The sequence below is a fragment of the Mobula birostris genome, chromosome 8 (genome assembly GCF_030028105.1).
Source record: "Mobula birostris isolate sMobBir1 chromosome 8, sMobBir1.hap1, whole genome shotgun sequence".
NCBI lineage: Eukaryota > Metazoa > Chordata > Chondrichthyes > Myliobatiformes > Myliobatidae > Mobula > Mobula birostris.
In genome coordinates, this window is record NC_092377.1 from 65,733,451 (window position 1) to 65,745,978 (window position 12,528).

General features: G+C 38.4%; 1 protein-coding gene across 4 annotated transcripts in view; it reads left to right on the top strand.

Annotated features, from left to right (window-relative positions):
* LOC140201358 (rho guanine nucleotide exchange factor TIAM2-like) overlaps window positions 1-12,528 on the top strand; it is a 278,281-nt gene that overhangs the window by 160,610 nt on the left and 105,143 nt on the right. For all 4 annotated transcript variants that reach the window (XM_072265342.1, XM_072265339.1, XM_072265341.1 and 1 more), the window contains 4 exons: window positions 1,813-3,033; window positions 3,287-3,722; window positions 6,330-6,502; window positions 7,881-8,105. In XM_072265342.1, the coding sequence (XP_072121443.1) occupies window positions 1,819-3,033; window positions 3,287-3,722; window positions 6,330-6,502; window positions 7,881-8,105 (2,049 nt within the window). In that variant the 5' untranslated portion in view covers window positions 1,813-1,818. The remainder of the gene's footprint in view (window positions 1-1,812; window positions 3,034-3,286; window positions 3,723-6,329; window positions 6,503-7,880; window positions 8,106-12,528) is intronic.

Genomic DNA, 12,528 nt, shown 5'->3' on the forward strand with positions numbered 1-12,528 from the left:
GACCTAGGGTTTTTTTAGGTTTGTTGGGATGGTTTGGGGGACAAAGAGGGAAGATAGGGGTCAGGTTAGGGTTAAGGGATAGGAATAAGGAACAGCTAAAGATCAGATTAGGGTTTAGAGGTCAGGCCAGAGTCTAGGCCTCTGCTCTGCATTCGATAGACAGCAACATGGAGATGTGCCAAAGGACATTCGTGTCAGATGTTGGGCCAGCAGCCCTGCGGGGATTAAGGATCTGGGATTGGAGTTCTGTGCAGGCCCGAGCCACGAGGGCCACTGACTCCCTCGGTACATGAGTTGGCGAGCCTGGAGTTCGAGGCTGAGCATTCAGGGTTCTGGTCATTGGTGAGTCTGGAGACTGGGGGCCCTTATCAGGTGTCTTCATTCTTTGTCATCACCGAGTCCTGGGTCGATACTGAAGATCAGTGTCCGAAAGTCGATATCTGATGGCCAAAGCCCTGAGTCTGCAAGTCCACTGGGCAAGTCAAAACCCAACGTCTGCAAATCCACAAGTCTGCTGAAGTTGGAGGACTGTGTGGGTGTGTGTGAGAGAAAGAGAGGGGGAACAGGTCATGTTTTGTTATTTTCTTGCTCTATGGTCTGTTTCGTTGTGTTCTGTGTTGTTCTGCTGAACATTGCGGGCATGCTGTGGTGGTTTTGGAATGTGTTACGTTGTGATGGCGAATTTCACTGTGATGTTTTGATGTACAGGTGATAAATAAGTGAATCCGATTCTGAATATCATCCATGTACCTATCTAAACTTCTCTTAAATGCTAAGATGTTATTCTAATCTACCACTTCTGCTGGCAGCTTGTCCCACACTCGCACCACACTCTGATTTCCCCTTAAATATTTCACCCTGAAACTGTGACCAATTGTTCTAGTCTCACCCAGCCCGCAAGCACTTGCCCAGTCGATACCCCTCATATTCTATCAGATCTCCCCTCATTCCCCTGTGCTCCAAGGAATAAAGTCCTAACCTATTCAAACTTGCCCTATAACCTGGGTCCTCAAGTCCTTGTAAATTTTCTCTGCAATCTTTCAAGCATATTGATATCTTTCCTGTAATTTGTGGATTTCAAATTCCAAATCTGGCCTCACGAATGTCTTATAGACCTCCAGCGTAACATTAACATTGCATGTTCAGTTGTCTGTTTAGGGCCATGACTTAATCGGAATCTGTGTTTGGTTGATTTCTTCAGGCAGCAGCTTTAATGACGATATGTAAAGGTGTTCACTGGATATGCTTATAAATCTACACAATTTAATTTTAATAGTTCTATTATAAAAGGCATAAAACCTTTCAATAAAAAAATAGTGACAACAGGAAATCACAGTGCGGATAGGAAAACATCCGTTCTCAAGATGTATACCAGATGGATGTGTTTATATGGTTTTCAGTAGTTATGGGGCAGTGATGAACACCTGGCTTTTAAGTTGGAAACTGAAGTTGCGAAATGTGAAGAAAGCTGATCTATAAAATTATATGTAATTGTGTGTCCTGTAAATAGACTCTCCTAAGAATGTTCCTTTGCATACCACAAAGCATGACTAAACCTCTGGTAACATTTACAGTATTTTCTCCATGCGTGTTTTTGATGAAAAGCTTGTTTCATTGATATTGAAAAACAATTTTACTGTACAAATTTGATTTAACCATTAATAATGAAATGCTATCCCTGAATTTAGAATTTAATGGAAGATGGTTTAAAACTTTCTGTGAAATAGTGAAAACAAATCAAATTGCATTGATTGTAATTGCTGTTTTATTTTACTAATGATCCGTTAATTGCCCCTTTTATTCCTTTTTCAGTGCAAGATGGGGAATTCGGACAGCCAGTATAACCTGCAGGGAACTAAAGGCAACAGCACTGAGGGAAAGTCGATGCCTGTCAGCAGGCAGAAGACATGCGCCCTCAAAATTCGGAGTGTCCATGTTAAGGAGGAAAAGTCTCGATCTTCCTTTGGTTGGGGTCATGGTGGCAACAGCATAAGTTATAAAGCAAGGTCACTGGGCAGGAACTGCCTTTCCCAGTATAAAAATAACCAGCGTTTCCCGGTTTCACGTCAATGTGAATCTTTAGTGATGAGCAATAGCAACGCTCATAGCAGATGTCACCTCAGTCACGTGCATAAACGTGACTGTAGCAATGAATCTGTTTTGTTATCTGGGAACAATTTTCCTTGCATTCTTGACAAAACAGATGATCTGAGTAAAAGTCTGGAATGCAATGGCTCTGTCTTAAATGGGCATGGGTTTCCGGAAAACATAATCCAGTCAAAGAAACCAGAAGGAGAATACAGTCCAAAGGTTCTCATCAAAACACTGGGAAGATTTGACAACAGCCTAAGGGTGGAGTTTCACAGTGGTGCTGGCAATAGTAGCAACAGCCCAACCTGCCAGGATCCCCCAGGGCCCGTTCAGCTGCTCAGGTACTCCTGTGCTATGGAATCGGATACTGGCAAGCAAAATGAGGTGCAGGTTGACACCAGTAAAGAATGTGTAATGGATCAGGGTCTTCCACTTGATGAGGAGAGATTAAAATCGAGCAAGGGTAGCTCATTAAGCTCTGAATATTCCTGGTCTGAATTGCAGTGGGGTCACCGTGCGTATACCAATGATTTTGATCACGTGTACACTACTATGAGAACTGCTGAGGCACGTAATCAAGAAAGCATTTTACCAAATGATGAACAACACTTCCAAAAGTCGTCCCTCTATTCTCTTCAGGCAATGTACAGTGACACAGGGGTAGGACATTGCATGTCCTCAGGAAATGATTTTTCACTTCATACCAGAAACACAGCAGGCTTAAACACCAGCAAATTGTTTGAGAGTGACTTCTCCAAATGCATGAATGTGCCATCTGATGAGGAAGACCAAGGTCCTGTGCAGTATTCCTCCTATACACTCCCATGTCGAAAACCCAGACACTTTTCTGAGGATGGATCCTCACGAGCTGCCTTAAAAAGTCGAATGCGACGCTTAAGTGCGTGGACTGGCAGCCTCACAAGAAAGAAAAGGAAGTTACAGGTGAGGAACTGTTCTGTTTAATGACAGCCTGAAGATGTATTCGTAAGTTGACAAGTAATGTACATGTTATTGCAAGAGCAGTGTTTTGATGTCAGAGTTTTACGATAGATCACTTCAAATATGCTTCAAATTAATTTATAACTACAACTATTGCAAGTCTGAAATGGACTCCTGTACTGTGATGAATAAGGCTTGTTTAACTTTCTAAAATAAGCTTCAGAAATAATTTTCAAATATCTTTTCAATTTTTCAGGACTCGAGATCCAAGGATGTAAATGAGTATTGTGACAGTGGAATCGATGGAGTGACTGCAGACAACAGCTCTCCTTCACAGATTTCATGTTCATTGTGGTCCCCAGGCTTCAGCTATACTTTACCTCCCAGAAGTAACTCTGCCAATGCAGTGGGCAATGACGCCCTGAGACAGAGCATTTATGAAAACTTCATGCGCGAGCTGGAAATGGGTCATGTATCAGTGGATATCAGAGACCCCTCCACAGGAAGTGAGGAAACCAGCAGTGATTCCTTCAGCTCTTTAGAGCAGCTGGATTTGTTGTTTGAAAAAGAACAAGGGTGTGTACGAAAGGCTGGTTGGTTGTCTTTCAAACCTCTTGTTACACATCAGAAGGAAAGGAAGTTGGAACTTGCACCTCGCAGAAAATGGCGACAGTATTGGGTTTCTCTTAAAGGTAACCATTAAAATCCAGATTTGACACATTGCAGTTGGGACTCTCTGAACATTAATTTCTGAATGAAGTGTCATACTTACACATGAGTGGAAAATGGCTGAATAATTATTAATTTAACTGAACTATAGTTTATATCTAATTAATTGTGATTGTAGTCATGTAAATTGCTGAATGATAAGAGCACCTTAAATCTATCACATTACACTAAGAGAATTAATGTAATTTAAATATGTGTATTTGATTGGCAGCAATAAGCATATTGCGCCAGCGTTTGTGTAAGTAACGGTTTATAATCCCAGCACTAGATTTGGAATATTACATGATAATATTTGTTAATACTGTTTTTCTTGGATGGTGGTGATATGGAAAGCTAAACAATAAATCCTTTGTGATCACTAAGCTTCAGCAAATTAACAAATGTCAAGGCTCTTGCTGCAAGCAACACTGTCATCCTTGCTGAACTGGACAGGATGGCACCCTTGGAGATCTGAAGATTATAGGAATTTAAACGGAGATATTGTCATATTTAAATGCTAGTTACCAGAAGATTTTAATACTCTTAATATGTTTAATAATGGATCCCCATTTAGGCTGCCTGCTTCATCTTTGGTAGAGAGCATACATTACAAATGGGGCAAATCTTTTGGATAAAGCTGCACCCCATCCTGCAGGCTTTCCACTCGCAGTCCAGACAACTGCTGGTCCCTAGTCTACCTGCATGTTTGGGAAATGTTGGCAGAGTGACTGAATGGACCCTTTTTATTTAATTCAGTTACATTAAGAATATTATTTTTAAGAATATGTGTTTTTAACTTTTAATTATTTTAAATTAATTTTGTTTTTTTGACACTATTTGTCAAAAGTCATTTGGAAACATTCAGTCTCAGAGACAGCTAAAATAGATGGTGACCCTGGGTATAGGATCTCAACAGGTATAAAGTTATTTTCTCTCAGAGGCCTTGGACTATACTGGGTATTGACAATCAGCTTGAATCCAGTTCTCCAAAGGTAGATTGTGCCCACTATCGCATTGCAGGTGTGATCCAGGGACAGGCAATCAATGAAGTGACAAATCTGCTTCATTGTTTTATTGATAAAATAGCATACCTCTTGGAATATGTCATATTTTGGTTTTGAACACAAATCCGAGCAACACACACAAAATGCTCGAGAAACTCAGCAGGCCAGGCAGCATCTTGAAAAAAGTACAGTTGCCATTTTGGGATGAAACCCTTCGTTAGGACTGGAGAAAAATTGCTGAGGAGTAGATTTGAAAGGTGGGAGAGGGGAGAGAGAAACGCAAGGTGATAGGTGAAACCTGAAGGGGGAGGGGATGAAGTAAAGAGCTGGGAGATTGATTGGTGAAAGGGACAGAAGGCCATGGAAGAAAGAAAAGGGGGGAGGAGCACTAGAGGGAGGCGATGGGCGGGCAAGAAGCTAAGGTGAGAGAGGGAAAAGGGGATAGGAAATGGTGAAGGGGTAAAGGGCATTACCGGAAGTTTGAGAAATAGTTATGAACTCTGGGTATGTACCTTATGCAAAATATACCTTATGTAGGTCTCCTGGATCATGAATCTGAATTTTGTTACACAATTGGAAAAGTAAAAGACTGGTACTTGATTTAAATTACCAGTAGATTGAATCGTATATTTCTGTTTTTATATAACTTGTCTGAACTTGTACTGCATTCAAATCATTCATAAATACAGGATAAATCTGAGGGTCTGAAAAGAGCTGTGAGCACTTCATTTATTGTGTCCTACCAATTAGATTGTTGTCTTTATATCCTCACACTATCTCCTGTTTCCGTATTAGTTAAAAGGCTATTTTAAGTACTATGCTGTGTTATTTTTGCCAGTAGTTTCTTACATCAGACTTTATCCCTTCTGGAAGTACGTCTTCATAATATTCACTGACACTGCCTTATCTACCTATTAAATAATCTCTTCAAAAATCAGCAGTTAGCTGAAAATTAGTTTGTCTTCTTAAAACCCATTTGGCTTTGCCGGATCAGCCCATCAATTCATTGAACCAGCAAGATTTTCCACTGGAGCAATCTTGACCTATAAATCTGGCATATAATTGCTTTTTAAAATATACCCTATGTTTTAGTCAAGTGTTTGATCTAAATCTCCATGTGGATATTTTGTCATTGTTATATGATATAGGAGGGATCCAACCTTCCGATTATGGGATCAGATTAAATGTTAAAAGTGCTGTTAACTCATGGCACACCTACCTACATAAGTCATGCATGGCATCTCAGTAAAGTAGTACATCTAACACAACATTTAGAACAGAGATATATCTATGTTATATCATTCACCACTAATGGGCACCAGAAAACACTTTAGCTACTTCAGTCAATTAATTTTTGATAAGAAGAAATAATTAGTATTGATGTAAATGTTGTGGTTATCGAGTTCTGGATGCAAGTCTACAAGAATTTTGAAGGGAACCTGTTTAAAACTTTACTGTCACGGAAGAGGAGGATCTAACCTATAGAAAGATGAATAAATCAGAACTCCATACTGTTGTTCTCTTCATCAAAAATGTTTGAATAGCATTTTAATTAATGCTTTTTTTTTTTTGCTTTCCCTTTTAAAGGTTGTACACTCTTATTTTATGAGGCCAATGGGAAAAACTTCATGGAGCAGAGCAGTGTGCCTAGATACGCCTTGTTCGCTGAGGATAGCATTGTTCAGCCGGTACCTGAACATCCCAAGAAAGAGAATGTGTTCTGTCTTAGTAATGCCTTCGGGGATGTTGTCCTATTTCAGGTTTTTATTGTTATTTACTAAAGATTAATCTTAATTAGCATGTAAATGAGACTGGCAAATGCAAAGCCAAATAATTCAAAATTCCTGGATATAACAACTATTTTTACACAACCCTTTCATTGGCCCAAGGTGTTCCATAGGCATCATAATTCATAAATCATGAGAAGTGAGAAAGGCTGGCGTTCATAATTAATAGGTGTGTTGCAAACAAAACCTAGCAAGGCTAAATCAAAATCTGGTCTTTTATATCAAAAAAAAATTAACAGGGTTTTATGTTAAACTACATTTTCCAAATGATGGGATAAGTGAATTGAATAAACTCTTTGTTATGAGCAATAACATTCTGGTTTTATTGAACTTGAGAAAGATCTGACAAAGTAACAAATGATTGTTAAACTGTAAAGCAGAACAAAAAATTAGGATGACCATTTCTCATGGTTTCATTCAATCTTCTGTCTACCATCTCCCAATGAATGAAGTGCAATGAAATATTAGTTGTCTGGAATTATGTGAATATATTGGACAACAAATTTTTTCCTCAATTTTTTTTGTTTATGGTAGACTACTTAAGTTGAACACAAGTATAATTTCAGACTACTTGTATCACGTAGGAATTTTGAGAAACAAGAAATTAACTTTTATTGAATATAATATGCTTAATTGAATAATAGTGCTGACACTTTGGAAAAGTTCAATTAAGCCAAAATGTTTTATTGATGATTTTCATTTGTACTCAGTGTCTGAGTACAAATTTTTAACAACATCTATGAATGCCTTCCATGTGATTTTTTCCGGTCTCACTAGAAGGTCTTTGAACTGCCTGTCATTGACCTGTTTGATTTGTGGACCAACAAAAATGCCTTCCTTAACCTTGGCATTGGCGATTCTGGGGAAAACACCTGTCTCAAATATTGAAATCTTTTATGGAAATTTATAGGCTGTCTACCCTGTCATGCAGCATCCTCCCTGCCTAAGCATGCTCAGTCATGCCTGGAAAAGATACAGAACTTTTTAGCTTACATCGTGGGCAACATTTTAATTGTCTTGAATTATGAATCAAAATAACAAGTACAGTTAATTTCAAAAAGATGGTGCATGATAGGAAAGTTTTATGGTGATTTTCGTGATCAGCAACCCAAACTCCATAATGTACACCCAAAAGTATTCAGGAAGCAAAATCTTTGTTGTTCGGTGATATCCATAACCTCAGTGCACTGTTTTATAACATTTTACAATAAAATAGTCATTGCCCTCAGTGCTTTCAGCAGCACATCTAAATTTCATTTTAATTTTAACATCAGCATTTTTGAAGTATTATTTTCAGAAGTTTACAGGACACTCGTGCTATGTTTTAATTGTTCTCTGGTTCGGTTTTCAGGCTACAAGCCAAACTGATCTTGAAAATTGGATAACAGCAATACACTCTGCATGTGCATCAGTGTTTGCAAAGCAGCATGGCAAGGAAGATACTGTCAAGCTATTAAAAAATGAAACTAAAAGCTTAATGCAGAAAATTGATATGGATGGAAAAATGAAGAAAATGGCAGAGTTGCAGCTGTCCATTGTAAATGATCCTAAAAACAGGAAGGCAATTGAAAATCAGGTATACTTAAATCTTACTGTTCTCTGGGAACAGAGAAACTTTATATGTACTGTGTGCTGTTATAGATGTGTATTGGTGTTGCAATTAATAGTGAAGGAGCAAGTTGTTGGTTATAAGAAGCAAGAAGCTATCGAATGTAATGTTGAGGCAGCTTAAGAAAAATAGTAAATGCCATTCAAAATAGTGGAGTAAGTGGTGGGTACACAACCCTAGGAAAATGCATAATAAATAATAAGGTACTGAACATCTAGACAAACAGATCTCCAAAGTAGTAAAGCTGTTAAAATTAAGAGGTGCTTGCCTTTATGGCTGATTTAAATAATATCAGAACAGGGAACTTGTATCAGAATTTGTTGGTCACCAGATGACAGCAAAAATGTGACAGCATCGAGAATTACTGAGTTGATGAAGTCTTGCAATAAATTAGAAACTAGCTGGCTGGAGTTGTTTGGAATGATGGTGTAAAATTGAAAAACCTGGATTAGATGAACAAGAAAGGCTTGTTTCTCATAATGGAGAAGTCAAAAACAGGGCACACTGTTGGCAAAAAGAATTCAAATGGAGTTGAGGAGATTAGATTTTGTCCTAAATGGGATCTGAAACATTGGCTGAAAGATTGCGAAGACAAAAGTTGTGAATACATTTTGAAGCTCACTGAGATAAGCAAAGTGCAAAGCTGTGGTCAGAGAATTCTTTATTTTTATTTTTTTAAATTGCATTCTTTTATGTTTCTTTCTTTGTGGTTACCTGTAGGGAAGCAAATCTCAAGATGTATAATTTATACATTCTTTGAATGTATAAATTGAATCTTGACTCTTAAAATGGTTGGCTACATTGGAAAGATAGATGCATTTGATTGCACAACAATTAACTGGATGTTGCATACTAAGTGTAATTTGAGCAGTAATTTGAAGCAAATTAAATAGCCAATGAAAAATAAGACAATTTTTCTGATGCAGAAACATTTAGATCCAAAACTATTGTCAATTGCAGAACACCTTAGGTTTCATAAGTATAATCAAAAGAAAGTGGAGTCCTTCTCAACATACGTGGCTGAATTGAAGAAGTTGTCTGAGCATTGTCAGATTGTTTAGTTTGTGGAATCGTGCAGGAAAGCATTCAAAAGTGGCTCCTAACTGAAGCATAACCTACATTTAAAAGAGTCGTTGAAATTATTGTATCAATGGAAACAGCAGACAGAGATGCAATTGAGTTGCAGTCAAGAATGAAAGTGAGCGTGAACAAAATTATCGCATCTAAATGGAGGCCTGCTTGGCTGAACAAGTTGCATTGCCATTGTGGCCGGGGATAACATACACCAGGCCAATACAGTCTTAAAGATGAAATGCCGAAAATGCAACTAAGTAGGACACATATAAGGCAGACTGAAATTAAACGGACTGCACAGAGAAGAGAAAAAGTCAAATTCCAGTTTCAAAAAGAACACTTCGCTGCATGCTGTTGATGAAAAGTCTGATAGTGATGAAAGTGACACAGCACTGGATAGTCTTGAGATTTACAGTTTGAATTCTTAACAATAGACATGCAAAATGGCTTACACCAGAAGTGAACAGGAAATTAATTAAAACGGAATTGGACACTAGCTCAGCTGTTTCAGTCATTCCACAAAATGAGTTTGGCAGTTCAAAGATACTGTACTGAAACCCTGCAGATATCCAACTTGTACTGGAGATTGGATATATCCTGTGGGAATACATCCATAACAGTGAAATGCAACAACCAGCAAGCCACATTGGACTTGTATGTAGTAAAACCAGGAGGGCCAGCGTTGTGGGACTGAGATTGGCTGAACCAACTACATCTTGATTGGAGAGCCAACTGCTATTTGCATGCCACATCCCCTGAAATAATCAACTGAAAGTAAATTACGAAAGGTACTGGATGACGCCTACACCAGTCTTCAAGAATTTTTGCAAAGCTGTCAGGTGAGTTAGATTGCATGGAGGCTGAAGGAATTCTGTCCCAAGATGAGCAACTCCAATGGTCCCAGTCGCCAAGAAGAATGGGTCTGTTAGGATCTGTGGCGATTTCAAGATCACCATCAATCCAGTACCTAAAGTAGATCAATATCCTCTGCCCAGGATAGAGGATACCTTTACATACCTTTCTGGAGGGAAGCATTTCAGCAAAATGGCCTTAGCAAAGGCCTACCTGTAGATGGTGATGGAAGAAGAGTCCAAGGTGTTTCTCATCATAAGCACTCAACAAATGCTTCATCACTATAATGGGCTTGTACAAGGATGACAAGGAACAGCTCCAAAATTCTAAGACTATTAAAAGGATTAGATTGTGGGCTCAGAGCATGACGTGCTGTGTGAATTCCTTAAACCAAGCATCACTTACTGTGGTCACATTATTGATACACAAGGATTACATAAGTCTGCTGAGAAAATTCAAGTAGTGGTGGATGCCCCAAGACCAAAGGACATGTTACAGTTGTCCTTTTTAGGATTTGTCAATTACTGTAACAGACTCATGTCAAACCTGGCCACTGTGCTCTAACCTTTGAATTCATTACTACAGGTCAGTAAGAAATGGCAATGGACAAAGCAGTGTGAGGTGGGTTTATAAAAAGGAAATGAAATGGTGACATCAGCCACTGTACTCACACATTATGATCCACATCGTCCAGTGGAGCTTGCCATGCACTGTTCAGGATGCCAACACATCCAGAAGAAAGGTATCCAGAGCTGTCAGAACCACTTCCTATAGTCCAAGGGTCAACTCCTAAACCCACCAAGGAGGAAGCTCCAGAACCTGAGATTGTTTCACAACCACAAGTTTCACCTACCAAAAATACATGTATTACATACGCCATGATACCACCATGTCATAAGTGTGTGCCTCGCTTCAAGTAAAATGAAGAATGTACATGAGTTATTCCCAGCTCCATGTTTTCCTTTTAATTAGTTTTTATGTTTTGGAGTAACAGACATAACAGCTGCAAGATGAACAATCAAATTTTGAAACAGGAAACTATTCAATTATCATCAAACATTCAAATTTCACTTCCCTTTGTGAAATGACCTTCACTGGATGTTGATAAAATGGGTCTTCCTGAATAATGCAGGGATGCCTCTGAATCACCTGAAATAATTTACAAATAACAAACTATGCCTGAAAGGGGGAAAGTAGCTAAATTTTAATCCAATATTTGGGTTATTTCTCATTAAAATAAGAAATTTGCGGTTTATTTGGCAAAAGTAAAAGTTATTTTACTATGTAAAAGTTATTTTAGAAATAGAATGCTTGATTTGTAAAGCATTTGAATTTTGAAACTGCACTACGTGACTACTTTTCTCATAGACTTCAAATAACAAGAAAATAGGAGTCCATCAAGTCTTCCCTGTCATGGCTGATCTATGCTGACCTCAATTAATTCTGTGCCAGTTGTCCATACCATTAATTTTCCGATCTTTCAAATATTGAACCATCTCTACCTCAGATGCATTTAATAATTTGGCAACCACCACCCTTGGGCAGAGGATTCTGGATATTTTCCACCCAGAAATGACTGGCCTCTTACTTTGTAGCTTTGTGCCTTCGTTCTCCCTCAAGTGAAACCATTTTAACATCTACCCTGACAAACTCTGTAAAATTTTATTTGTTTGACTAAGATCTCCCCGAATTCTTCTAAACTCCAAAGGATACAGAAACAAACAGGTTGATCTATTTTAGTAAATGCCTGGTTGTTCTTGATTGTCCTGTTACCTTCCATTGCAAAATGCAGAAAGCTGATTTAAAAGCAAAACAGAAACATGCCACTTTGCCTTTGAGACTGAATTGCCATTCATCAGAATTACAGCTGACCTTCAGCTCAATGCTACTTTACTGCACTATCCCTATATATCTCAATGTGTGTAATAAATGAATTCAATGTCTGGCCCTTCACAATCCTGTGGGAGAAAGAGTATTTTAAAAATTCAGTGCATCTAAGTGAAGAAATGTATCTACTTCTCAATCCTAACTACAACCATTGCTTTCTTAGAGGCTGTGTGCACTGGTCTGGATGCCTCAGCTGGGGAAAACATCCCTTCAACATTCACTATATTGAGCCCTGGAAGAAAGTTGCAAATTTCCATTAGATTTCCTGTCGTTCTTCTAAATGCCAGACATTGCAGTTCCAGTCTACAATTTCTACAAAACCTTGAAACAGTCTAGCAAATATTTTTATTAGTAAGGGGACCAAAACTGTACCCAGGACACCTGAGGCAATCGTACCAAGGTCCTTTATAATTGCAGTAAATGCTCAAGTACATATCATTTACATTTTCTATAATGATTGCGCGTGCCATATTCTTACCCACTTAGTTTATTCATATCTCTTTTCTGTACACTCCCTTCCTCTTCTCAATTCCACTTATGTCACTTCAATATGGTCTTTTAAAAGTTCTGTCTTCCA